The sequence below is a fragment of the Toxotes jaculatrix genome, chromosome 3 (assembly GCF_017976425.1).
Source record: "Toxotes jaculatrix isolate fToxJac2 chromosome 3, fToxJac2.pri, whole genome shotgun sequence".
NCBI lineage: Eukaryota > Metazoa > Chordata > Actinopteri > Toxotidae > Toxotes > Toxotes jaculatrix.
In genome coordinates, this window is record NC_054396.1 from 18322787 (window position 1) to 18349278 (window position 26492).

General features: G+C 40.0%; 3 protein-coding genes across 5 annotated transcripts in view; 1 reads left to right on the top strand and 2 right to left on the bottom strand.

Moving 5' to 3' along the window:
- Window positions 1-61: 61 nt before the first annotated feature.
- mst1 (macrophage stimulating 1) lies at window positions 62-13493 on the bottom strand. The gene is made up of 18 exons (XM_041032969.1): window positions 13222-13493; window positions 11282-11426; window positions 10346-10461; window positions 10136-10250; window positions 9650-9786; window positions 9147-9267; window positions 8875-8993; window positions 7160-7334; window positions 6526-6656; window positions 5810-5912; window positions 5085-5221; window positions 4924-4956; window positions 4705-4819; window positions 4543-4620; window positions 3604-3750; window positions 3406-3512; window positions 2968-3107; window positions 62-1774 (listed from the first exon to the last, which is right to left on the bottom strand). Exons 1-18 carry the CDS (start codon window positions 13268-13270, stop codon window positions 1613-1615), a joined length of 2130 nt encoding a protein of 709 aa, XP_040888903.1. The 5' UTR covers window positions 13271-13493; the 3' UTR covers window positions 62-1612.
- Window positions 13494-13647: 154 nt separating this feature from the next.
- abhd14b (abhydrolase domain containing 14B) lies at window positions 13648-18461 on the top strand. 3 transcript variants are annotated; one of them, XM_041032972.1, is made up of 5 exons: window positions 13648-13885; window positions 14321-14405; window positions 14973-15230; window positions 15970-16211; window positions 17787-18461. In XM_041032972.1, the coding sequence occupies exons 3-5, from the start codon at window positions 15017-15019 to the stop codon at window positions 17964-17966; spliced, it is 636 nt and encodes a 211-aa protein (XP_040888906.1). In that variant the 5' UTR covers window positions 13648-13885; window positions 14321-14405; window positions 14973-15016; the 3' UTR covers window positions 17967-18461. The 3 variants fall into 3 exon arrangements, with proteins under 3 accessions (XP_040888906.1, XP_040888905.1, XP_040888904.1); XM_041032971.1 differs by having other exon boundaries at window positions 14321-14401; XM_041032970.1 differs by lacking the exon at window positions 14321-14405.
- Window positions 18462-18485: 24 nt separating this feature from the next.
- Window positions 18486-26492, bottom strand: part of cacna2d2a (calcium channel, voltage-dependent, alpha 2/delta subunit 2a) — a 145755-nt gene continuing 137748 nt past the window's right edge. Inside the window, exons 25-37 of the mRNA XM_041032974.1 lie at window positions 26339-26401; window positions 26044-26147; window positions 25828-25926; window positions 25541-25632; window positions 25410-25457; window positions 25228-25299; window positions 24987-25139; window positions 24775-24827; window positions 24382-24437; window positions 23943-24066; window positions 23513-23622; window positions 23154-23236; window positions 18486-22491 (exon numbers count right to left, since the gene is read on the bottom strand). Coding sequence (XP_040888908.1) covers window positions 22369-22491; window positions 23154-23236; window positions 23513-23622; window positions 23943-24066; window positions 24382-24437; window positions 24775-24827; window positions 24987-25139; window positions 25228-25299; window positions 25410-25457; window positions 25541-25632; window positions 25828-25926; window positions 26044-26147; window positions 26339-26401 — 1180 coding nt within the window. The 3' untranslated portion in view covers window positions 18486-22368. The remainder of the gene's footprint in view (window positions 22492-23153; window positions 23237-23512; window positions 23623-23942; window positions 24067-24381; window positions 24438-24774; window positions 24828-24986; window positions 25140-25227; window positions 25300-25409; window positions 25458-25540; window positions 25633-25827; window positions 25927-26043; window positions 26148-26338; window positions 26402-26492) is intronic.

A 26492-nucleotide genomic window follows, 5' to 3' on the forward strand; every position in this document is an offset into this window, starting at 1 on the left:
TCACATGATTTACCTTACCATAAGATGCATAAAACAATATAACAAAGAAAATATTGGCATATTTTTGCAGCAGCATTTGTTAAAAATTTTAGTCAGCTTTCCCAGAAGCTTTTTGGCAACAGTTGCTCAGAACTGGTAGTCATATATGAATTTGATTAGTCATCCACTATAAATATTACTAAATGAAAGTGAACCTTAACTGTCAACCTGCCATTTCAATTCTTTATAGAGCAGGCGGTAATTGGCCATTATTAGTTAGCTGTGAACATGGTCTACACTTCACTCTTATTAGTTCATATTTCTGCCAAAATGAAAATGATAATAAAATGTCAATATCTTCTGATTGTTCAAGACAAAAGAAAAATTTGTGCTGTGAAAATTACCAAGAAAAAAAACAGCGATATAACAGGGAATAGGAGACATGCATGAGAGAGACCTATTGTATGTGTATCAATGTGTGCGTGTTAGACAGAGAGAGTTCAGTGGCCCTCTGCAGGCTGGTGTGTCTGAGATTCGGTTGGACTCTGATCTTGAGGTTTATTTAAGCTGAATTCCGTGGGCTCATCAGGACCGGGTTACAAAAATCCTCCTATAGAACTAGAAAGAATGTGCAGCGCATACAGTTCTGCATAAGGCACAAAGGCATGTCTTTAGAGGTGGGGGCAGGCATCAAAAGACAGGCAGAGGAGGGATTTCTTTAGAGGCTGGGGGCAAAGAAGGTATTTTGGAGCTCCATTCAATGCCAGGGAGAGGAGGGGAGGCGTACAGTTTTGTGGTAAAGGGTGCATTTCCAGGGGATGTTAGGAACTTAAAAACTGTGCTGCAAATCCAGCACACCTTCTTTGTTATTGGAAGTTAATTAGCCCCAGCCATTCTTTTCTGTGCCCGAGGGGCTACAATTAGTTTTGATCCTTGCATCTTTTTTAGTTTTTGGTGAATAAATAACAAAAACTGGAAGCACTTTACATTCACTCTGCCTATTTAGCTTTTATACGCAGTGCATAATCATTTATTAAATTGTTTAAACGCGCTATAAAGTAATTGTGAGCACATCTAAGCGTTTATTACACAATATAGTGTGTTAAAAATGATTTATTCAGTGTTTGTGTACTCCTTAGAAATACAAAATAGGCAGTGTTCAAGTAAAGTTAAATTTATGTAAAATTCAAACAACTTTATATACATTTTATGCTAAATAATTTCCGCTTGGCTCTTTGTTTTGCACCTTAGCATACATCATTATGTTTTGGAAATGTAAACGTTTTCTGCGCATTCTGTTTGATGGATTTTGGCTGACTGCAACAAGCAGTTCATGAATTTAATCTAATCCACCTAATTTTAGTTTTTCTGGCGAAAAGGATGAACTGAGTGCAAATGGTCATAAAAATTAATTTCTTAACTATGAAGAAACACATTTACCTGCAATGTTTTGTGCATCTTTTTTTATGAAACAATAATGATATAATAAAATGTGAATAGAATCTTGATGTATTATTTGTATTTTAATTGTAAAAGAAATATCTGAGAAGAAAGAAATGTAAATGGTCGACTGACTGCTCTAGAGGGGTTTATAGTGGATTTGATCAGTCCCTTGTTGGATGGCAGTAAGTGTCTAAGCCATCTCCATGACTTTCTTGATCCAGTCCACGTAGACAGAGACACGGATGAAGATGTTGGGCTGCCCAGGGTGTCCACAGCGCCTCATGGGGATGATCACACCCTCGAGTACCCAGCAGTCCCTGTTCTGACACGCCAAAGGGCCGCCGTAGTCTCTCTGCAGACACACAGGAACAACACTCTGGAGTCATTATTTGTCTCTGTTATGACTGACTGTCACTGCTGAGGTTGGAAACATCTTGCAGTCACATCTTGTCCAGTCCTACTCCATTATCCAAATGGTGAATGTGTATGATTTATAGGAACATATAAATAGCTGTACAGCCCTTGTTTAAAGTGATTTTCATCATCAAAATATTTTCTCCACCATCGGAACATGAAGTGTTAATTCTCAGCAAGTTATAGCATTATTCTTGGTCATTAAATGAATAGTTTAACATTTTGGGAAACGCTCATTCGCTTTCTTGCTAAGAGTTTTAAGTGAAGACCAATAACACTATCATGCCTGTATGGTAAACATGAAGCTACAGCCAACAGGCTGTGAGCTTAGCTTAGCATAAAGCCCGGAAACAGGGGGAAACAGCTAGCCTGGCTCTGTTCAAAGTTAACACAACTTATCTTAGAGCACGCCTAAAGCTCACAGGCACACAACTATTTCTTCCTGTTTCCAGTCTTTAAGCCAAGGAAAGACAACCAGCTGCAGGTTATAACTTCATATTTAAAAGTCAGATATGAGAATGGTATCTCATCTAACTCTCCGGAATAAAGCAAACGTGTTGAATGATTCGATTAATGCCATTGCATACTGAAGTAAATACCAAAAAAATGGTCAGTGTTGGGGCATAATGTATAATGTCTCTGGTATGATTCTAACTGGGAACCCTTGTTGTCTGTTATATAGAACCAATGGGTAGAATTTAGGGGCATATGAATCATGTTTTCATTGGTTTGGATAGTCCTTCATATCTACGTAGGCAGCAGGTCCTTGTCCACAGACCCTGCCATTTTGTACTACCATGTTGTATTACAAAATACAGCAGCCCAGATTAGACATACTAAACACTAGCTCCAGAGAGGGCGTTTTGCCTTTTTTTACATTACCTGAAGGCCACTGTAGTTTCTCCTAAATGCTTGGAAAGGTGAGAGGAGGGATATTAAGCTGGTTGGAATCTGCAACCTCACTGCTAGATACCACTAAATCCTACACACTGGTCCTTGAAAAAAGTAAATAGGCAGTGTTTGCTTAAACTGTTTCTAAATCTATCTAAATCTAAAATATTGAAAACTACACATTCACTGATGTTGACAGTACAGTCTTGAAAATGTGCACAATTTTGCATGGACACCTACCTCACAGGCACCTACTCCACCCTGGAAAGAGCTTGTGCACATCTCATTCTCACGAACACGACCTCTGAAGTATTTGTTGCATTCCTTGTTACTAAGAACTGGTATTTGGGCCACGTTAAGGACAGTTTCATCTCCAGTCCCTTGAAAAACAGTGAGAAGGATGAGCAAGTTAGCAGCTAATGTGTTTAGAGAGATGGAGGAAAAGAAAACGAAGGTGGACAGATGTTGAATGGTTCTGGAAATAGCAACACCATCTGTTGCTCAACGGTCCGAAGCGCTCTCTCATTTAGACGCAACATTACTTCAAGGGCAGAAACAAGATGCTTATTCCAAGGCATCTATTATTCATTATTGCAATAGAAGCATATTGTGGTTGCATGAAGCACAGCATGTAGTGAATTCAGTGTCAAGTTATCATTTCTAAAGGATTATACTTGCCTCTTGTCTCACCCCATCCTGCGATCTCACAGGTCGTCCCCTCAGCGACTATGTAGCGCTCCGGAGGAAGGCAGATCTGAGAGACACGCTCATTAAACTGGGCAGGGCTACAGAAAGAAGAGGGAGTCAGGGTCATGTGTGTTTGTGTGTGTGTGTGTGTGTGTGTGTGCATGATAGGGACACTTTCACAGTACACACTATTCCAATTGTAGCATGACCAGCTGAGACTCAGAGGGTCCACAGACGATCTTGGTGAGAGGGATGGTTTGCACGCCGGGCTCTCCTTCTTGTGGGTCACGAAACAGTGTTCCCATCATAGCTGAGTACCCGGGCAAGTCCACGTAGCTGTGAAAACATGCAGGCAAGCAACATGGAAATACTAGTACTATGTTCACTATCACAGTTTAGCATGTTAGCCTGATAACATTTGCAAATTAGTACTAAACACAGTACAGCTAAGGCTGATGGGAATGCCATTAGTTGTGTAGGTATTTTGGCCATAAACCAGAGTTTTGGAAAAAATTTAAATTGATTCAGGTGGAGATAATGTAAAGGAATCACAAAAGTGAGTGTATTTCATCCTGTGAGTGACATGAATGTGTGCATCAAATTTCTTGGCAGTCCATCGAGCAAGAACCTCATGGTGGCGCCAGAGAAAAAGTCAGAGAATTAACATAAACCATTAAGATTCATTGAATAGAGATCATGGATATCGGTGGCAAAAAATGACAGTCCAACCAACAGTTGCTGATATATTTCAATCTGGACCATTGGTTTGGACTGACATTGGCATATCTAGGGAGATGCTGCTAGCATGGCTAAAACTGATTCAAATCAAAGCAGCAGAGACTGAGATATCCTGACTTTTAATGTTTCTAGGGGTGGTTAGTTTTTATCCATTTGCTGGTGGTGAAAAAAAAATGTGAACAACTTTACTTACATTTTCATGATAAATCTTGTTTTGCACCTCAGTGTACAGGATAATGTTTTGGGAATATAAATATTTTCTGTTTATTCTGTCTGTAGGCTGGTGGATTTTGGCTGCTTGCAACAGGCAGTTCATGAATTTAAATTACTCTACTGATGCACCCTGCTGATGGGTTGTGCTCCAAAAACCTTTAAATAAATAAAGTTTACCAAGAGGAGAAACACTGCTTGGTGCTGATCACCCATCTGGGGTTAACCAGGGATCCTCCACAGAAATGGTTTCCTTTCCTGCACACAGAGGTCAGAGGTGACAAACAGCACAGCAGAGTGCATTTTACTTTATGACCAAGCACAGTCGGGTCTCAGACTCACCTGTCTCTGAGGCTCACTGTCCACGGCGAGTTTCCAGGAATCCCATTCACGATACGCAGCCGTGTACTCTGGAAACGGTCGTCTCTCTTTCCACATTCACTAAACTCAACCTTTTCTGTGTTAACAAAAAGGCATGAAGAAAAATGAAATATTACTGTAAGAGTAGACGAGGACGCTTGCTGTCACCTTGAAAATCTTGCTTTATATTCAGGAACTGACCTACTGATTCAGTCAGGGACACTTTCTCTCCAGCTGTTTGAAAACATCAAGAGACAGATGAATCATTAAATTGCCTGCCAGAAAACAGAAGCTCTGGATAAATTTTCATCACACAGTGCACAAAACTATGTTAAAGAACTTAAAGAGTTAAGTATCTGTACCACACTGTTTGATGGCACAGTAGTCAAACTCTGTTTTGGGGTCAGTGGTGTAGCACCAGGGTCCATGCTGGTCCCCATCTGGGTTACGACAGTAGTTCTCTGTCAGATTGGCCTCAGGATGTGTCCTTGGGTTTATCCTGGAAAATACACAGACTATTTTTGTTAAAGCTGTAAGCATCCCATAAATGTCACAAATAAGTGGAGTGAGAGACTTTTTTTTCTTCTTCAATTTTTCTTTTGTAGAAAAAGGTATTCACTGTGAATGAAATGGATCTTTTCACCTGGCTGTTAGCACCCAGCTCAAGAGACTGTATCCCACTTTCATACTACATACAAAATGTGTACAGTATTTATAATACACCAATCTTTCTAGAACCATTTTTGTAGTTAATATAAAAGAAATCAAAATATCTGTTATAACTCATATGATGCTTGAAACTTAACAGACACAGTAAAATGTTTTTCAAAAAAATCTAAAAGTTACTCTTGTTTTCTAAGTTGTTCATGGAGCTGTTTCACCACCATCAACAGTTCAAGATCAAGAATAATGTTCTTCAAAAGCACGTTAAAAATGCTTTTTTTCCCAGCGTGATAATGGACACAGCTTTAATACTGTGTATAGTAAAACTAATGAAACTGTCATAAATCTCTGCAAAGGCCTACAGACTGTGATCTTCCTGGATAATAAAAAAAACATCTGTCTAAAACTTTTATGGTCGGCGTACTTGGTCAGATGAGGTGTGTTAACATTCCATTTCTGGCAGGTGATGCCCTTACGGGTCTTGCGGACCATTCCTCTGTAGTTTTTTCCATTTTCATGGTAGCAATCTGAAAAAAAAAGTTACAAAAAATTGATATAAAACTGAAAATTTCTTCGCCAATCCTCACGCAGGGCTGTTGCTGAGGGACACTGAAGCCATGTCCTTGGTGTTTTTCTCTAAGAAATGGGAAATTTTAGCTGCGTGGGGGGAGTTTAATTCTACAGTGAAAAAGAAATCATTATTTTGTGAATCAGTACATATAAGTTTGAATAAATAGTAAGGCCAACAATAAATTAAAAAAAATCTGTATTTGACCACAAAATTTTGATTTCTGGCAGTGTGGAGAATTTCAGCCTTCACACTGGGCTTACAGATAGATAATAGCTCTTTGTCAAACTAGTGCAATTACAACAATGTTCAATGTAGGAACAGTTTTTAGGAAATGCACTTATTCCCTTTCTGGTGGTGACTTCATTGAGAAGATAGATACCACTCCCATATCTGCTGGTCAAATATAAGGTTACAACCAGCATCTAGTTAGGTTATTAGGTTAGCATAAAGACTGGAAACAAGGGGAAAGAGGTATCCTGGCTCTGTTCGAACAACAAAAACATGTTCCTACTAGCTAAGCTAAGTCAAACAGATGATGTTTACAGTTATCTACAAACAAGGAGCTGTACCCTCAGCTTCTATGTCGTCTGCACAGCGTTTGATCTGTAAGCAGAGAGCAGTCCTCATCTCTGGCACAGATGTGAAGCACCAAGGAGCCTCTGACCCATCTGGATTACGACAGTAGTTCTCCTCCAAACCCCTGTATAAGGTGCAACACACAATCTACTTAAACAATGTCCACTGCTCATCCCTGATGCATTAAAAGACCTGTTACACAGACATACTATGTTTGTCTACCCCTTTTCAATTTAGATACATGACTATTACACCAACAGTTCTTGTAACTCTTACTAAAAATGGATGACTGAAAAGTTCATAATTGATTTTGGCATGATGAATGATCACTGAATGACAAATAAGTTTAATATTCATTTCACATCCATATTGCCACTCAGAGAACGACCAGCTTTTTAATGTGGAGTTGCTGACCATCTATCATCTACTGTCAACTGTCAGCAGAGAAATAAGATCGCAAGAAATGTCACTGCAATGACATCTTGACATTAATATTCATGTGTAAAGCAAACAGAACACTTTCAAACTAACAGGTATTGAGTGAACAAAATGACCCCAAAGTACTTTCACCTTTCAAACACACTCAACTTTTATTCCTTCCTCCATCATGCATCTTGGTGTACCTACTTGCATTCATATGTGTTTGGATAGAAGGGGTGCTCATGAGGTTGCTGGGCATCCCACCGCTGGCAGGGGATGCCTGATGTCGTCTCGTTTACTTTCCCGCGGTAATCCTCCCCACGGCCACGGAAACAGTTGGTGGTGAAGCTGGAGCGCTGCCGTTTCTCAACGCGGACCTCAGCTGGGCAGAAGGAGCGAATTGAAGAGGAAATAAATGAGTGTTACAGCACTTCTTTCATTTCGTATTTCTTTCAGCCCAGCCTGTTTCAGCAACAATATTCAAGTACTTCCAAAATGATAGCACAGATTGACTGACCCTATAAACTACGGGGTAGATATAGGCTGAATATATTCATTATGATTGTGTAAGAATAATTTTTACTGTGCTGTGATGAAAACAGGATTGTGGACCTGAAGGAAATCCAAATAATGTCCATTTTTAATTTGAAAGCTAAGAGTAAAAAGTATAAATCATAAAACAGAATATTCATACACATACACACAAAAGAACATATGTGGTATTTTCTTTGCATGTTTTTGTTGCTGATAATGATAGAGAGAACAAACATTTTCTTTTGTTCTTCTTTTTTTTTTTTTTAAATTGCACCACAAGATGGAGCTATCTTATAGACTTTCAGGCTTTAGTGATCTCTGCTCTTGGTGGAAATACCAATGTTGCCATGCTCATCTTGCACAACTCATGTCGAAATTTTGGGGAAAACACAGATGCCCAGTTTGGATTATTTATTTATTTATGTTTGAAAGCTAAAAGTTCAGCATTTGAGTCTATTTGGCAAGTTATGTATTAAATATTAGACATAGTTGTCTCAACTTCAAAACTGTTAGAATCAGAAGAAAAGTACAAACTACCATTTTCCTTCTATCATACCCTTAAATTTTGTTTTTATGTATATTTCTGAAATAACTGTACTATTACTACTCCTAATGTAAGCTATAGTACAGTAAAAACTCAGAGAAGCTAAATAAAAAACCAAGCCATTCCAAATAAGCTGTATAACAGAAATAAAATAATTTAAAAAAAAATTAATTAACCTTTAATTAACCTGAAACCCTGTGAGACCACGCAGAGCATGAATTACTGACAAACATCTGCACACTTGGGCCACATTTACTCTTGAATCAAAGAGAATCTTTGGGGCAATTCTGAAATGTCTCACAATTTGGGAGGTAATTTGCACAAACAACACAACAAAAAGGTGATTTTTCTAAATTTAATTACAGCGATTTAATGAGACTCCCTAATTCCACCATGTCTCCTAATGCCACAGCAATCGACTCAATTTAGCCCACATTTCGAACTAATGACAAAAACAAAACAGAGGAAACAAGCAAGAAGGTCTAATTCAACAAGCCTACGCTATGATGCAAAACAGCATCATTGACTCATCTGACAATGAATCGTTTGGTCTATAAACTGTCTCAAAAAAAGCCAAAAATGCCTGTTAGAATTTCTCAGGGTCCAAGGTGACGTCCTCACATGTGATATTTTGTCTAACCAACTGTCCAAAACCCAAAGATATTCAGTTTATTATCAACAGAAGATTAATAAAAGCATAGATTTACATTTTTGAGAAGACAGAAACAGGGAATGTTTTGCATTTTTTCCTTAAAAATAACTGAAGCAATCAACCCATCATTCCAGCTCTAATCTTATTATGAGGATTTCTAATAGTGAGACTGTAACAAAAGCACCATCTTACTGCACTTTCTGATCTCGCAGTTCTCCCTCTCCACCTCAGGGTCTGTGGTGTAGCACCAGGGCACCGGAGAGGCATCGGGATTACGGCAGTAGTTGTCATCTAAACTCTTATCGGGATACCTGAAAAATACATATGAGCAGGGCTGCAGCACTATAACCTGCTGTGTGACACTGATTAACATGCAAACACAACTTACATGTTAGTAAGTTCACATTATCAATTTAATTAGGCTAATTAGGTACATGACAGGTAATGGGGTAATGAATGAGTACTTCTCAGGCTGGTAGATGTGTTGGTGGGGGTACTGCTGGTCCCATCTCTGACACTCTCTGCCAGTGACAGTGTGGTCCACCTGGCCTCTGTAGTCCTCTCCATTACATGTGATACATACCTCTGCATACAAAACCACAAACACGTCAAAGTCAGAGGTGTTACGAGTCAGAAGAGAAAAAAAAACACTTTTGTTTTACACATCCAATGAGTTCCAAGTAATTTCCTTTACAGGAACTGAAGGGGTTCTATCAAAGACATTCCTCTACAAATCTACAATCGATTATAAAGTGCCCCCAGTGAAACTACTGTTATAATCCTAATTCCTTCTCAGAAACTCAGCTAGTGAAATGATAATTATGACCAGTATATGTACTCTCTCAGAATATTGTCTAGATTTTCCTTATTATTGGTAACAAATTATGTAGAAAACTCCCAGGAAATTATTAGATATCATATATTATCCATCACACTTGCATAATGTATGAATATGAACAGCATGTACCATCTTTGCACTGGGGAATATTGCAGCTTTCATAGCGTCGCTCAGGATCTGTGGTGTAGCACCACGGACCGATACGATCTCCATCTGGATTCCTGCAGTAGTTCAACTCCAGGCCATTAGCAGCTGTGGGAGTCCACCTGAGACAGAGTTTGAGTGACAGACTCTTAGAGCCATTACAGATTATCAGGACACATTTCTGAAGTGTTGGATCTATAGTCCAGCACACTTGACTCTGACTGCAAGGTTAAAGAACGTGTTTACATCCACTTCAGACAAACAGCGTAGGAGTCAGACAGAAAGTAACTGAAGAAATGAACATGAAGTTAAATCTGCAATAGTGCCTGATTACACATCCACAACACAACTACGGTGCAGTGTCAAATTATTAAACATAAGGCTTAGTGCGTTACTATTAACTTGTGTACCTTACCTGTATGAAAGACTAAAACATAAATGTAAATTGATTCCTCAGAGGACGTGTCTCACCTGTGATCATGAGGAAACTTGGACCACCACTGTTGGCAGGTGAGACCGCTTTTTGTGCTGAAAACTTTCCCACGGTAGTCTTCCCCTTTCCCCACGATGCACTTTCTGACGTAGACTTCACAATAAAACCAACCAGTTAAACAACCCCAGCAGTGACACATCACTTTGATCTCTGTAACATCACACAGTGTCAGCGTGTGTGAATCTTACCCTTCTTCTCGTAAAGGTCACAGTTTACGTTTCTCTTCACCTCAGCGTTGCTGCCATCACCCACCCAAGGCAGATGCTTACAGGTGACAGCTGGACGTGTCTCATAGTTGAACGCCCTGGTGGTGAGGGATACTTTCATGTCAAAGGCCTATACATCAATGGGTACAAACTTTAAAGATGTACATATAAAGGGTTTTAAAGTTTATTACAAAAAACTTTATTTCGTAACACAAAAATGAAAAGACCCTTCATGTATGACACATATTATGAAGATAATTCAGCCTTATTACAACCTAACTTTTACCTGTAATAATACCATTAATCAACACTGATTAATTGCTGAGATCTGGGAATGTGACAAGATTGCTAAAGAGAGGTCAGATGGGACCAAAAAACACAAGAAGTCAGAAGATCATAAAGGTCTTAAACAAAGGTTAACAAAGGTTAAATGGAAGCAAAAACCACCTCTTGTAAAAATCCATCACAATTTACAAGCTTCTTAGCTTTGATCCACTGTACTTGTAAGAGCCATTACAAGAAAGGCAATGTGCTAATATACTGTATGTCTTGATTGCACAGGACTGTTGTGAAAAATTAATTCTTGATATTCATGATTCATGATATTTCGTGTGTGTTCACTGTCAGCTCTTGATCAGCTACTAATGCACCTCGAGCTTGGATGGTTTTGCCAGCTGATGTTTCCAAGGTTAATAATGAATCTTGGCACCCCTATGGCTATTTTTATTTATGTAGTTATATAATTCATTACAGCTTTGTAAAGTTTCAGTAAATGATAATATGTTAATATAAGTGTTAATATAAATAAAGTCATAAGTAATAAATAATAAACCTGTTTTAATAACGGGCTCTTTGGGGAGAAAAGGGTGCCTATTGACGATCACAATCTGATGTATTAAAGTAGTTTAAGGTGGATACCTGCAGTCCAGTGACTGTGAGCACCGTGTAGCACAATCCTCCAGGTTCAGTCCCGGTAACAGCAACACTCGTGCTGAGTTCCAGGAGGTAGGAACCAGCTCTCTGCCCTCAGAGCGCTGGAAGTCATTCAGGGGACTACGGTACCCTAACAGAACCAGAACCACAATTTGCACAGACTGACTTGGTGGACTGTAGCTACAGCTAATTGTAGATGTGTGCTAACTTGTACCAGCTGCCAGAGGTGGGACCAAGTCATTGTTTTGCAAGTCCCAAGTAAGTCTCAAGTCTTGGCCCTCAAGTCCCGAGTCAAGTCCCAAGTCAAGACAGGCAAGTCCCGAGTCAAGTCCAAAGTCAAGATTGACAAGTCTCAAGTCAAGTCCAAAGTCCTAGTTTCAAGTCCTTTCGAGTCCTTTTAACCACACAGCAATAATATATTATGTAAGAGGTAAGCATATTAAACAGATGTCAGAACATCCCTTATAGCCACACATGAACTGTATTGAAACTACTCTTAATTACTCATATTATTAATATCAATCTTAACATTGTGTGATAATATATTTTGTATCTTAGTGTGTTACGTTGCAGCACGTAGACCAGCAACTCACGTGTGCAAGCTAACTTGTTTTTTCGTCAATGGACTGCTGGAGAGTAAGAACAACGAGCAGTATAACTTTGTTTTCCTGTCGGAAAAATCCGTCTGACAGCAAGCTAAAACGGTACACATATTCTTAATATAGCGCACATTTAAAGTGACCTTGATTTTATTAGGTTTGCCTCTTTGTAGGTGGCTAAAATATGCGTTGCTGCTAACCGCCGTCTACTGTGTGATACCTTGACTAATGTTATGTATAAGTACCTCAACCATAGCCCTGTTAAAAAAATACTTAACAAAGGTATGAATAAGGGAGTGAACTCGCAGTAGACGCAACAAATTACCGTGTTTGCAATGATTTAGCTACACAGCAAAGAAAAATTAGCTACTTAGCCAATAAATGTAAGCTTTCATTCAGAACTTACCTTTCTTTGTGCAACTTCAGATGTCGAACGAAGTTCGAAGTTGTTGCGTCTCCATCTGTAATCTTCGAGCCACATGTTTTGCATACTGCAATTCGTTTTTTATTGACCACCTCGTAGTTTTTATACCTGAACGAAACTATCTTTGGTATCATTTTTTCCAGCTAGCGCGCTGTTTGACAGTTCGTCTTCATTGGTTGTCCTGCAATTTGATTGGATGGATGCTGTCGGATCAAAATAATGTTGATCTAATTTGATTGGATGTTGTGCCGACAGCACACACACAGACGCACACATACAAAGAAAGATACAGAGCGTTCCTTAATAACATCCTTTTTAATCTTTGGGTTTTTGAGGAAAGTAGCAAGTCTTGTCGAGTCAAAAGGCTCAAGTCCAAGTGAAGTCACAAGTCATTGATGTTAAAGTCCAAGTCGAGTTGCAAGTCTCTTTACATTTTGTCAAGTCGAGTCTAAAGTCATCAAATTAATGACTCGAGTCTGACTCGAGTCCAAGTCATGTGACTCGAGTCCACACCTCTGCCAGCTGCATCATTTGGGTACACACATATAACCTTTGGACCAAGAGACCAACAGCTGCTGGTTTAAAGCTTTAAAGAGCAACACATCTGGTTACTGAAACAAACCACCACTACTACTGTTACCACAACAACTGCCACTGGAACCACAATGATTAGAACGTATTTATATAGAACTAAATTTATAACATGTTAAATTTTTGTATTTTAACCTGCGATCTTAGACACAGGAGCTTGCTTTGAAGACAGTAACTACCCAGGCTTTTACTTAAAATCTGCTGCTAAAATACACATTAAAGTCAAAACGTCTCTGTTTTCATGACAATAGAGATAATTCTAAATTTGAGTCATTTTAAATTTAAAAACAGGGATCATAAAAGTTTCTTACCAGTGGCCAGTCCGACTGTCAGGAGAATACAGGACAGAAACAGTTTCATTGTTTGTGGTCTGTGGAAGATAAAGACTCTTTTATAATGCTGGTTGGAAGTGTGACCACAGACTGAGATCCTTTGGCGATTTGGGGCCCCCTTTTTTTTTTTTTTAAGGATTAAATGTCCGATCACAGGTCAACCTGATAAAAGTGAAAAATCCCCCAAAGATCCGGCAAGAGTTTAGAAATCCACGCAGGACATAAAATCCAGCTTAAAACACAACCACCCACACGAGAACACTGCGCTCTTACTCAAACAGAGGCCCTAATCCCCAAAACACTGACGATCAATACATGTATCAATCATTAATGAAGTGTGGCACAGCGGCCCTTGTTCATGCGCTTTTTTCATGACACTCCACTTTAACAACAAAGTACCTGACGATTAAACCACATATCCTGCACAAAACACAGACGTCTGGTTGGATTTTAATCTGCTGCCACAGTAAAAGCAATTCTCCAAAACAAACGCTAGACGTCAGTAGAATAATTTCCAGAGTTTTTTTTTTTTTACTCCTCCTGTTTTCCGGGAGATAAAGTGAAACTACAGCTGGGGGTTGACTCCACACTGTCCCGCTTTAGTTTGCGGCTTAACCATCGGGTCTTTTCTGCAAACTGTCAGGTAAGAAGAGGTGGATTATTTTTCTCATAGTGTTTGTGATGAAGAGCAAAAGCAGCGAGAGCGAGCTCGATATCACAAATAAAATGATCTAACCTGGACTTTGATCAGACTGTTTAACTTGCCAGAACCAACTCTTCTTTGCTCCAACACTGGACAGCACAAGACGTCTCTGGAAACTGATACAACAACAAAATGAAAGGCAGTTGTTTAAATACAAAGGGGGTGTGTTGGCAAACTAATGGGGACATCGTGGAAAAACCGTGCATTCAAATCCAATGCAACGCATGTTTTTACGGAGCAGTTTACTGGGTTGAACTTTTCTTGAGACTGTGCCAGTGAGAGAGAGAGAGAGAGAGAGAGAGAGAGAGAGAGAGAGAGGTGGACTGAATTGGCTGTGGTTGTTGCATTGAATAGTTGTTTTTCTTTGTTTACCAGGATTCCCTCTAACATGCACAGGAGTTATTTGATAAAACTGAAGGTTGCTGTGTTGATGCCAGCAGCTGCCACCTGATACTTGTTAGTGAGTTAGTCAATTAAGTTATTTATTTATTTATTTATTTATTTATTTGGCTTCTGTTTATTAATCACATTGCAAAAATAACAGTTTTACATTTTATTTGTGTAGCCTGTTTTCAAAGTTCTTGTCATACACTTTGCCTGAAACCTTAACTTGTTAAACTTTTCATGTACTTTATTTTATCTTCATCATCGATAATAATAATAATTTATCAGTTAGTTTTCCAATACATTGTGTAGTTTTATGATAGTGGAAAGTCACAATTTCACTGAGCTCAAGTTGATGTCTTTAAAACGCTTGTTCTGTTCAAAAAACATGAATATATTCAGTTTACAATGAGGTAACTGAAAAAATAGATAAATCCTCACATTTGAGAAGCTGGAAACAGAGTATGTTTTACGACTGTGTTTGAAAAGTGACTGAATTGATGAAAATCAAAATAGTTTCCAGTTACTTTTCAGTAAATTGAACAACTCAATGAATTGTTTGAGCTCTAAATTCTACTACTGCCAATACTCTGTCCTCAAAGAGGGATTTTCATGAGGTTTCTTCACCTTTTTTCCACTAAAGGCTTTTCTGTGGAGTTTTCACTCATCCAGGTTAAAGGTTTAAGGATGTCAGCTGTTAAGATGACAGAGGGGAGTGTGCTGGTGGAGGGCTGCAAAGCGTCGCTGTTCTACAGACAGAGCGAACCTGCCACAGGGGAAGTCAGGATGTCAGTTCTGCTCCTTCATGGCATCCGATTCTCATCAGAGAACTGGCTCAACATCGGGACTCTAGAGATTCTGGCCAAAGCTGGCTGCCGTGCAGTCGCCATCGATCTGCCAGGTGAGTCTGGAGGGAACAAACTCAACCTTCTTCACTACTTCACACAGAGTCTGGCAAAGTGGGCGATTGCACTGGACTCCAGACCTCCAGGGGCCTTAAAAGCCCCAAGTTCACTGTGTCTGGTCATTGTAAGTTTAATTACTTGTATATAAGTGAGTTAATTTGCATCACATGATCACTAGTTCTAACAGCAATTTCAACAGCAATAATAACAGCAGTTTCTTTTTGCAGTTTACTCAAGGATGTACAGACAACACTGGATAATGCTAATACTGAAAAACACTTAAAAATGTGATGGTTCTCAGGCATGTTCTGTAGTTTCAACAGATTTATAGACATCAGATACAATTTTATCCTTAAAAAGTGAACTGCGGCGATTGGGCACTAAAGGTTTTTAAGTACCGCAAGAGCCTCTGTGGGCTGTGTGTCACAGCCGCTGCTGCTGACTGTATCTGTTGACTGTGTGGCCAAACTACAGCTTCTGTCCCTGTCACCTCACACAGTATCATTGCCTTATGAGGTGTGAAAACCTCTGCTTCAAAGGTTCTGGTGATGTGAAAATGGTAGTTAATCAGAACTAACTGCAAAGCGAGGAACCAGGTAGTGTTCTAGTAGAAAAGTGCTGGTTGGTTTCTGTGTCCTCTGTCCTTGAACAGAAAATTTCTTGTCTCCAGGCCACTGAACAGGGTAATCTGGCCACACTTCAAATGAAAAGTTTCCCTCCTCTCTCATGCCACAGGACTCGGTCAATCTAAGTCAGCAGAGGCCCCGGCACCGGTGGGAGAACTGGCACCTGCAGGTTTCCTGAGGGAGGTTTGTGAGAACCTGAACCTGAGCCCTGTGGTGGTGATCAGTCCGTCCCTCAGTGGGATGTACTCCCTCCCCTTCCTCATCCAGCACCAGGCTCTGGTACGAGGATACGTCCCTGTAGCTCCCATCTGCACCGAAAAATTCACAGCAGAGCAGTACCAGAGTGTAAAGGTACAGTCTGTAATTTATATTCTTTTATGGTTTCCATCCTTTTAAAGCCTTTTTCTTTACAGTCTGTGCTCTTCATTTGCTCTTGAAAGGATAACTTGAACAACCGTGAATGTCAAGTCCAATTTCCAACGCTTCCCTCTCCCCTTTTTAAAAAACAGGCTGTGTATCATGTGACTTTGTACTTTCACAGACACCACTGGCTTTCACCCAGCTCCAGACTATTTCAACATTAAATTTCTTAGTCTGCAAACCAAGTGAAGGTGCGTAATCCATGAAGGAGACGTGTGTGTTACAGAAGTAGTAGTTCACCTCCAGAAACAAGCAAACATGTCGGAGGAGATGCATATAGCTCTTGTTGGAGCAAGTATTGCAGCACAAAACCAGTATTATAGTATCAAAGTGGAGTTGTGATAGTAAAATAATTAAATACAAACAGCAAATAAAACAGCAAATAATTTTAAGGTACTTTGCTTGAGTATTTCCATTTTATACTCTTTTATACTTTGACTACACTACATTTTTCTGACAGTTATAGGTACCAGTTACTTTGATGATCAGGGTTTTGCATACAAAACACATGATCAGGCTTTGAAATAGGTTTCACTGTTTTAAGATTTGACTATATTTGAAGTTGGAAAAATGAATCTACATGCATAGTAATGCATTAATAATTTAACACTGACACGGCACGTCCTTTTTTAAAAAAAAAAACCTTGGATTTAGCTGATAATACTCCTGGATATTGACTTTGGTAAAAGTTTTTAAAGGGGCGCTCCGCTGATTTTAGAGATGAAAGAAAAGTTTGACTCGTCATTGGGATCTTTACTCAGCTCGTAGAAATAGTTGCATTCTTGGCTGTGGGGAAGCCGAGAAAATAACCCTGATGACGTCAAAGTGATGTTACCAGCTTTTGTTTTGGGGACTAATATTTTATAAGAGAAAAAACTAAAACGTTACGAACTGTAACAAGAAGACAATACTGAGTTGCATCATGGAAGTTGTTGGATTCGTTTTTGGAGCTTGGGCTTTGTTAATTGTGTACATAGTGTTAACTCACACTACATGTTTTAATTGGCCTTTCTGCATGGCCAGGACCTGCAGCTGGCTGGCTCTAGTATGCTGGTGCCTAAAGTGTCCAGATATCTCTGCCTCTACTGTTTGACCATTCTTTGTTTAATCTGTCTCTTGCTAGTGCCACAACTTTACAGAGGTGCAATACTAAATCTGGAGTTGGACTTTGTAATGTAGTACATTTATATTTCGGGTATTGTGACTTAGACTCAGAAGTACACGACCTGGATACAGCTGATAAAAGCTAATATTATAGGGTCTACCCCATCACAGTCTGTGCTTATTTACGCCTTTATTTACTCTGCTTCTGTTCATATTGACATCTAGATGCATTAATTAGTCACACCTAATAAAAATAAAAAGCTTGTCTCTTATCTTTTTACATGACCTGTTTTAGTTTTTTTAAAACTTGAGGTAAAATGTAGGACAACTACAAAATCCTTTTAGCAACGGTTTTGAATTTTTTAGCATTATTATTATTTTTTTGCCTCATGTCTCCTCCAGGTCCCATCGCTGATCATTTACGGTGACCAGGACACTCAGCTCGGAGAGCTGTCGCTCCGCAACCTGAGCAATCTGACCAATCATAGAGTGGTGGTGATGAAAGGAGCAGGTCATCCCTGTTACCTGGACGACCCCGACACTTGGCACAAAGCTCTCATAGATTTCTTTAACATTCTGTGAATCAGCCGAAACACTCAGCACATAAATGACTCAGAGGACCCACACAAACGAACCAGCTGTTTGTTCGTGAGAAATGTAGACCAAAAACATCCTCCTGCATGACCTGATTGTGACTCTTTAATAGTGTCAATAATGAAACTGTAAATCAAGTCTCTTTTTAATGATAAGAAGCAGATGAGGCTCAGACTTTTAAAGGAAAAGTTTGGGAGATATGCTTACTGGGCAACGTGTCCCAACTTTGAACTTGAACTTTTCTTTTTAATACCACAAGATGTATATTTGTGCAAATGTATATTGTAGATTACAACTGATAGAGTTATGATTATGCTTTATGATTTATTCTTTTATATATTTTATATTTTCAATTTAACAGATTAACATAAATAAAGCTGCAGCTGCATCTGGCTGAAAAACCAAACACCACACGCTGAAATGAAGTGAAAAATATGAACATTATTTAATAACTGATTCTCTGTAATAAACAATTTGAAAATATTTTACAAGGAGTCACAGACACAATATTTTACAAATTTTGCCCTCTTCTTTTTTTTTTTTAAGCTTCATCTGTACAAAAGAATGGAGCGACATGGACCAGTGCCCAAAAAAGAAGGAGCGAAACCATCCACACACACACAAACATTCACACTCACATACGTACAAGAAATAAATCAAACAAAAAATAAAAACATTTTGACTTCAGATCTCAAACTTATCAACAGTGCTGTATTCCTATATATATATATTTTAACTTGACTTAAAATTCGACTGATTTTACTCTTTTTTTTTTTTTCTCTAAATGTTATTTTTTTCACACACTTGTCAAACATGGTCACATAGCACCAGACTACAGACTACAGAATCACATACACGCGTGTCTTTCCCACAGAGACGCACCAACACAGATGCAGCGAGGGTCGGGAGGGGGCTTCGTGAAAACCCTCCCTAACTTATTTAAGGGGTTGTGTCCTAAAGCCCCTCCCTCTCATCCCCAAGCTGGTCCAATTTTCTATGTTTTCTTTATTTTCTTTATTTTTTTTGGCAAAAGTAAATTTGTCAAACCACAGAAATCATACGTGTGTCCCCCTTCAGGAGACACTGTCCTTCGCGATGCACACACAAACGTCACTACATGATTCCTCCATGACCTTGTGGCCCATGCTGCTCTGTGGAGACCCACTCCCTGAGCTTGCCTCTGACATCCCGCCCGCTCACAAGGAAAAAAAAAAAAGAAAACACCTGGGAAGAGACGTCCTTGGTTTACCTCTGCCTTGGTGCTTGACATCTCCCAGCTGGGCATGAATAAGTGTCATTACATGTTTGCTTACATGAGTGTGTGCGTGTATACGTTGTGCATATTGTCTCGGTGCAGGTGCACAAACCGTATAGGCCTACACATTTACGTATATGTGTGAGACTGTAAGTGTACAGAGCCAGGAAAAAGAGAGGAAGTTGCAGGGGGTACATTTCCACAGGCACGTGTAGCGTTCATTTACAGACAGTGGAAATAGGGAAATACAGACAGATTTAATGGCACAGGACAGAGACAAACAAATGCCAGAAAAGTAACACCGCACCCGGCATCAAATGATCCCGTACCCAACGATGAAAAGAGCCCAACTGGAAATACTAATCTTAAATTGCAACTATTAATTATCTTTTTTAACAGTCTTTTATTTTCGGAGTCCGATTTGTTCAGAGCCGCGCTGCAGTTACTGTGCCAGCATGTTTGTCACCAACAACTGTACAGAGTGTGTAAGTCAAGGTTCGGATCGTTGTGTGAATCTTCCCACCTGAGCAATACAGTGAGGTTTGGGTGGGGTGTGAACATCGAAGGTCGGAGGCTTTTGAAATCTTAAAAACTCCCACCCGCTTTCAAGCATTTGAATCGAACAGGCATCAATCACTATCGAATCATTCCAAGACGCAAAATTACAAAACTAGAGCTCACTATACTTACTGCAGAACACCAAGAAAACCCAGTGGAGTGGATATTTAGGAGGGTCGATTTGTGTGTGTGTGTGTGCGTGAGAAAGAAGTGTACATGAAAGGGAAGGGGGACATATCAGAGCTCCGTACCATGTAACACTAAGGCATTTAGAGAGGCTTTGTTAACTATGTTGCATTTGAAACGGAAAAAAACAACGATGAACTACACATTCTTTTGGACACCTCTTGATATTGAAGCAGACTGATGGTTAAAGATGGATTCTTTTTTTTTTGTATCAGTAAAATCCCTTTTTCCCCCTCCTCTACAGCAACACTGGATTTTGTCCTTTGCAACATAGGAACAGGGAAAAAATAAAAATAAAAACAGCTGCGCGACCACAACTGCCTTCCCTCATACACTTTAAAAGACATTCCCTTTGAGGGGTTTTAACGCAAACTAACACACACACGCACATACAGCCATACACAAACACATACGATTCAGGCAGAACTATAGCAGTCAGGTGGCCCTAAAAACGCTCTATGGCCAGTTAAGTCGCTGTATACTGATAGTGTATCATAGCTCTATACATGGCTTGGTAAAGGAACGGTATAGTAACTCCATATGATGGCAGTCAGGTGGCTCTGAAGGGTCACAGCAACCACAGCCGAGAGGGCCAGTACAGTAAGCTAGAGCCGGTCAGTGTGGTGGCTCTGTGTAAAGCTATTTCTATAGCCAACAGATTCAGTCTCACAAGCTCCAAAGCCTCAAAGATGGCTGCTTTATAAAGGTACTATACAGTGGCTCTACTCTTATACAGCCGATGCATTCCAAAACAAAGTGCGTCAAGGCACTATGAAACAGAGTGGCTCCTAAACATGGGAGTCTAAATGACTTGTTTTTTTTTTTCTTCACACATCATAATGATCAAAAGACGAACTGTGATGGATTACAACCAGAGTACTACTGTAGGTGATCACCATATTTAGTGGCCTCTTCTGCACTTTTGTTGGAAATGTTGATAAGCCCCTATCCCCCAGCAGCGAATGGTTTTGAAGTTTGAACAGCATCAGTCGAAGGTAATATAAGCCCCCCTAAAAAAAAAAAAGGAAAAAAGGAAAAAGGATTATACTAAAAAAAGAAAAAAGAAAAAAAAACCCACCTGGAACTACTATGAGAGAAAGAGAGAGTCATGAGGCAGAGATCTGGGTGCGTTTGTTGTGTGAACAGAAGCAAAGCACATTTACAAATTGTGATTAGGAGCGTTAGTAGGTTATTGGAGAAGCCTCATGAGGATTGGCAGAGGTGAGCTTTCCTATGAGAGAGAGTAGGGATTTTTTTCTATCTTTTCTTTTTTTTTCTTTTTTAACCATCAGTCTAAACCGAAGGTCAGAATGGTTTTGATCATAAAGGAGAATACTACACAACATTTAACAGTGCTCCTGACCAAACCTGCAGTAACCGAACGCTGATTCATATTTTACAGCTGCCACTAGTATGTAAGCCAGACAGCACAAGTCTTAAATAGTGAATAAAACGAAAACAAATACTTCAAGTAATGCGATAATCCTCATGTCATTACAATAATCCTCAGTGGACATCATTTAAAAATCATTCATCTGCCATTAGGAGCTGAACAATGTGAATCAGCATTCAGTTTCTGACCGTCTCCACTCCTCCGCTCATGGTTTATCCTAAATCTAAATCAGAAGCCATTTCCTCTTGTGTTTTGGCTATAAAAGTAAGACCACATGAAAGTCTATCTCATTTTGGCAAGTAGATATAGTGCATAAATGAATTCATGACTTTTTAAGTTAATACTTAACGACTTCCTTTTTCAAATTAAAACCTAAATATACTGTTATGTTTGGAATACTCGTCACTTCAGCAGTTTATACTTGACATGTTGTATTACTCGACAGTTGTTATTATTCTGTTATTTTTTCTTTTGTCATGGTGGCTATTAGTGGCTGAACGGTCCACAGCCCCGTGCGGGAGGCGGATGAGACTGAGATGGAGGAGAAGGTGGAGAAAAAGGAGGAGGAAAAGTCCCACTGTCCATCTGACAGACAGAGGTGAAGGTGGACAGACAACCTCAACTCAGTGGGTAGGTGGGGGCTTTGTTTTCTTTTCAGACATTGTCTTTGATGACCCAGGTGGTCGGCACCACCTAACTCTTCCTCCAGATGAGGGTTAATTGGCTGAGGACACAAACGTCCGGCAGTTGTCACTAAGCGACACGAACTGAAGCAAGCTGGGTAAGTGCGGCACTCAGGGCTTCCGACTTGCTGTGATGGGAAGTCCCATTATTACCTATGACTATATCTGGGGGTGGGGGTGGGTGGGGGTGGGGTGGGGTGAGGGACGTAGGGCCACGGAAGTGGGGAGGTAGGGGCATTGGATTTTAGGACGGGAAAGAAGCTCGGGGGGGGGGGGGGGGGGCGCTAAAAGGAGGATAAGCAGAGGGAAATGGAATTAATGTAGTAGAGAGTGAACGTGGGGGCTGACTGCCGGATAAAGCAGGAGCAGCTGAATGAGCAGTAAAGTGTAGAGAGACGGACGGAAAGAATGACCTCGCCCACAGTCCGACGTGTTCTCCTGCAGAGGGGGGAAAAAATGCATCAGTAATTTTAAATCCCGCATGTATATGGAAAACAGTCTGAAAATATAGCTTATGCTTGGTTAATCCTACCATCTGACCAAACACTGTTTATTGAGCATTTTTGTTTCATTCTGTCTCTATTGTCTTCCAATAGGCCTTAAAAAATGGAAATAGAAAGGAACATGCAAATTTTAGATTGTTAAAGGAAGAGTTTGGCATTTTGGAAAATACACTAATTCGCTTTTTTGCCAAGAGTTAAATGACAAGATTGATAATGTACCACCCTCATTATCTGCACTGTAAATATGAAGCTACCACCATCTACCAGTCAGCTTAGCTTTGCAGGAAGACTGGAAACAGGGAGAGACAGCTTACCTGGCTCTATCTGAAGGTAACAAAAGTCACAGAAAACCTCTGAAGCTCACTAATTTTAATCTGTACAAATCATATGCCAAACCTGTTTGTGCATTTACATAACACTGCTGTGCATGAACTTGTTCTGAAAAATGTGAACCTGTCTTTTATGGATTAGTATACTAACTTCCTATTCATGATTTTTTTTTTTACCTCACTAGCCTGTGAATTTTACACAGTGAGTAAATGCCAAGCGGCCTGTCTGTGTTTATTTGTGCTTATTAATATTGTCTGGAAATCTTACAGTGATGTTATTGTCAAAGCAGGTGGATGGTCCTTTTCGATAACGTGCCACAGTCATTTCTTCACATGGATTGTCCTCCTTGTCTGCAAATGGACTCAATTAAGGGAACATTTAAATCCTTTGAATTTCTCCCTTTGTCTTTTCTGCAGTGCTTCATCATTCGCCCACACACTGACTCCCGAAGCAGGCCTACAGATGTAAATGACTGGTCATAATTCACACCATCGTGATAAAAATAACCTTGAAATGAATGTGAAACGTCTGTGTTTCCGCAGGTATGGTAATAAGGAGATAGAATCTAGCGATTAGAGAGAGTGTCTTCTTCTCTGCCAGCTGGTGTACAATGTGAAAAAGGATACACTCCTCCTCCTCCTGGGACAGCTTCTCTATCTCGCAGGTGTTGCATGGCATCTTTTCTGCCACCACAAACAGTAAGTTGGTGTTGTTTATCCTCTTGGCATGAATCAGCCTGTAGAGAGAGACAGCTCTGTCAACAACCCCCCTCTGCTCGCTTACATCACAGGCTCATTTGCTAATGGATCAGCGAGATTCATGAGACAGTCTTCTAAGGCTCATTTAGCCAATGATATGACTGTTTCATTAAAGCTGATACGGTTTAATCACCAGCAGACTTTATTAGTTCCAAGAGAAACATGTGTCTCTATATCTGTGTGTCTGTCACAGCACGATTCTTTGTGGTGTGTATCCGTGTATCCTGAGCACATGCATGTGGACTTAAATGTGTGCGTGTGTCTGTGTGTGCATTTTTTTTTTTTCATGTGTGCAGACCTGGAGCAGTTGCCACAGTCTTGCAGTATGTTGTAGGAGCTGCTGAGATTACTCAAGTAGTACTGGGTCTGGATCATTACACAACTCCGCTCTTTGGAATCGAATCCCTCTGCATCCACCTCATCTGCAGCGTCACCAGAGCACAGAGACATGCAGGAGTAACACTTGTCACTTCAGTTGATTTATAAGATCTGATTCTGGAAATGATGTACAAAGAGCCTGGAAAAAGCTTTAAAACATTTCTTTACATAGTTTACACCTACAGTTTGTGCACTGTTGCTGAGTTACATTCAAATTAATGTAATTGCTACTCAAAACCTGATTTTAGCACATTATGGCTTTTGTATAATGACTGCGAAGCATGAAGGTAGAAAAGCAAACAAAACACGCAAAACACTGAACTAACATTTAGTAATTTAATGTGTCTTTTTGCACCCACCTGTGACAAACCAACTGTGATAAGCCAGTCCATATATAAACTGTTGGAACAAGGACCTGCGGAGACAGGAGGTGTGAATAAGAATTTTTAAGTGCAAAAACCTGCGTTATGAACGCTTAGATTTTATAACTGAACTATGACCAGGATGCACACTTTTCTCTGACTGTAAAAATCTGATGTTTTCACATAGTCACAGATGGCAAACACAAGCATTGAAGCGCAAGTCTTACAGGTAAAAAGATTCATGTAGCTGTTATGGTAGTTTAGTGAGTGAGTCGACTCACTCACTCTCCAGCACCAGGTGCATCAATTGAATCTTTTATCTTCAGGAACAGTCTGTGTGGACTGTGTGTTACTGTCGTGGCTTTTTCATCAAAGCCAAACAAACCTTACCATGCTGCTGCTGATGTCCACCAAGCCAGGTTAACAAAATCTGCAATTGTAGGCTGCAGACACAGAGGAAAAATGTAAGAGCAGTATATGCATATTTCAATTAAAGATCCAGTAGTCTCTCTATATGTAAATTAATCCATCTCATTTTCTTCTAGTTTGCATCCTTCATTCATCACATCTTGCCCATTCTAGTGCCAAAATTATGTTCCTACCACAAACACTCCTCTTGGTGCAGCCCCAGCTTCACTGTTAGGCATCCGTTCGCACACAGACTGGTAGTCAAACGACTGCTTGCGGTTGTAGAAGGAATTGTTGTAGAGAGCGGACATCAAGTAGGGGTCCACATCACTGAAGAACATCCCTGCCTGTAGAGGATAAAAAACGCTGTTCAAGCTCATTGTAGAGATTAGAGAGAAACCACGGTCAGCGTGAAAATTAATTTATAAACTTCACCTTGTTCCAGTCATCCCTCTGATTGGACATGATCAGGAATCCACCATCATCTATTAAATAACACAGGAGATCCTGCACACAGAGGCAGAAATGGACTGTTAACTGGAAGCGTGGGGGAAAAGTGTTCAGTGGTTTGATACTCTTGATAGGAAGCTCATTAAAAAACTGGCAGAGATACATACGTCGCTGTTGGCATCACAATCCATTTCACAGCCCCTGTTTGGTCCACACTGCCACACAGAAAAACCAAGTGATCATTTGAATGTCTCAGTGTAAACAGTTTGCTCTTTTTAGGTGTATTTCAATATGTTACCATAGTGGAGCTCTGGCGGTTGTCTGTGCGATTACTGGCAAGAATCTTGAACTTCTCTGTCCAGATTTCAAGGTCTAGTTTCACTCCAACCACTGAAGAGAAAAAAAAAGATAAAAAGACAGATGCACATAAAGACACAATAAATAGACACACAAAGCACAAACATGTCCACACAAAATGACAAGTCACACAAACACAGGTGTAATTATCTTTGCCTTGCTCTGAGACATTTTCTTTAACATCTATCATTATAACGATTTTTTCTCCTTTTTCAGAGCTCAGCCCACCTGTAGGTTTGATGGTCTTTCCTCCTATTGTGATCTCCACAGCCGTGCTGACCAAGATCCCTATGGTGTCGTTTTCTGGGTTCAGAAGCTCGTCCCTGGCTAAAGGAGGGAAACAAAAACAGAAACAAACGCGGCAGGGAAGGTTAGAAACACAGAGCCACAACATTATGAGGCTCTGTGTGAGACACATAACCCATGACTAAGAACATCATTCACCTGTGCGATAAGGTGCTCGGAAGATGTAGCCCTTGTTGTCGAGGCTGCGGCGGTAATAGCTGGCGTTAAATGGCTCAGGGTCTTCCTCCCAGGTTTCTGCAGCCCTGAGATTTAAGACCACAGACACAGGAGCTGTAAATCTGTAATGTACAAGCTTCCTGCTACCCTGTGTGTTTTTGAAACATTTGAAGTCTTCACAACTTAGTACTTCAAAAAATATACAAAGTGAGAAACATAACAGAACTACAGAGCAACTGCAGTCTAGACACACAGCCTTGGTGAGGGGTGCACTTACTTGTTTGGAAACACTCTTGTTATGCCTCCATCTGTCGCAGCAAACACGGCTAGAAAGCCATATCTAAATGTCAGGATGGAGAGAAGTGGCAGAAGCAGGCTTTAAAATGGAGATCTTATCCAAAGTCCAAGTCTAAAAATGCAGTTTTCAAAGT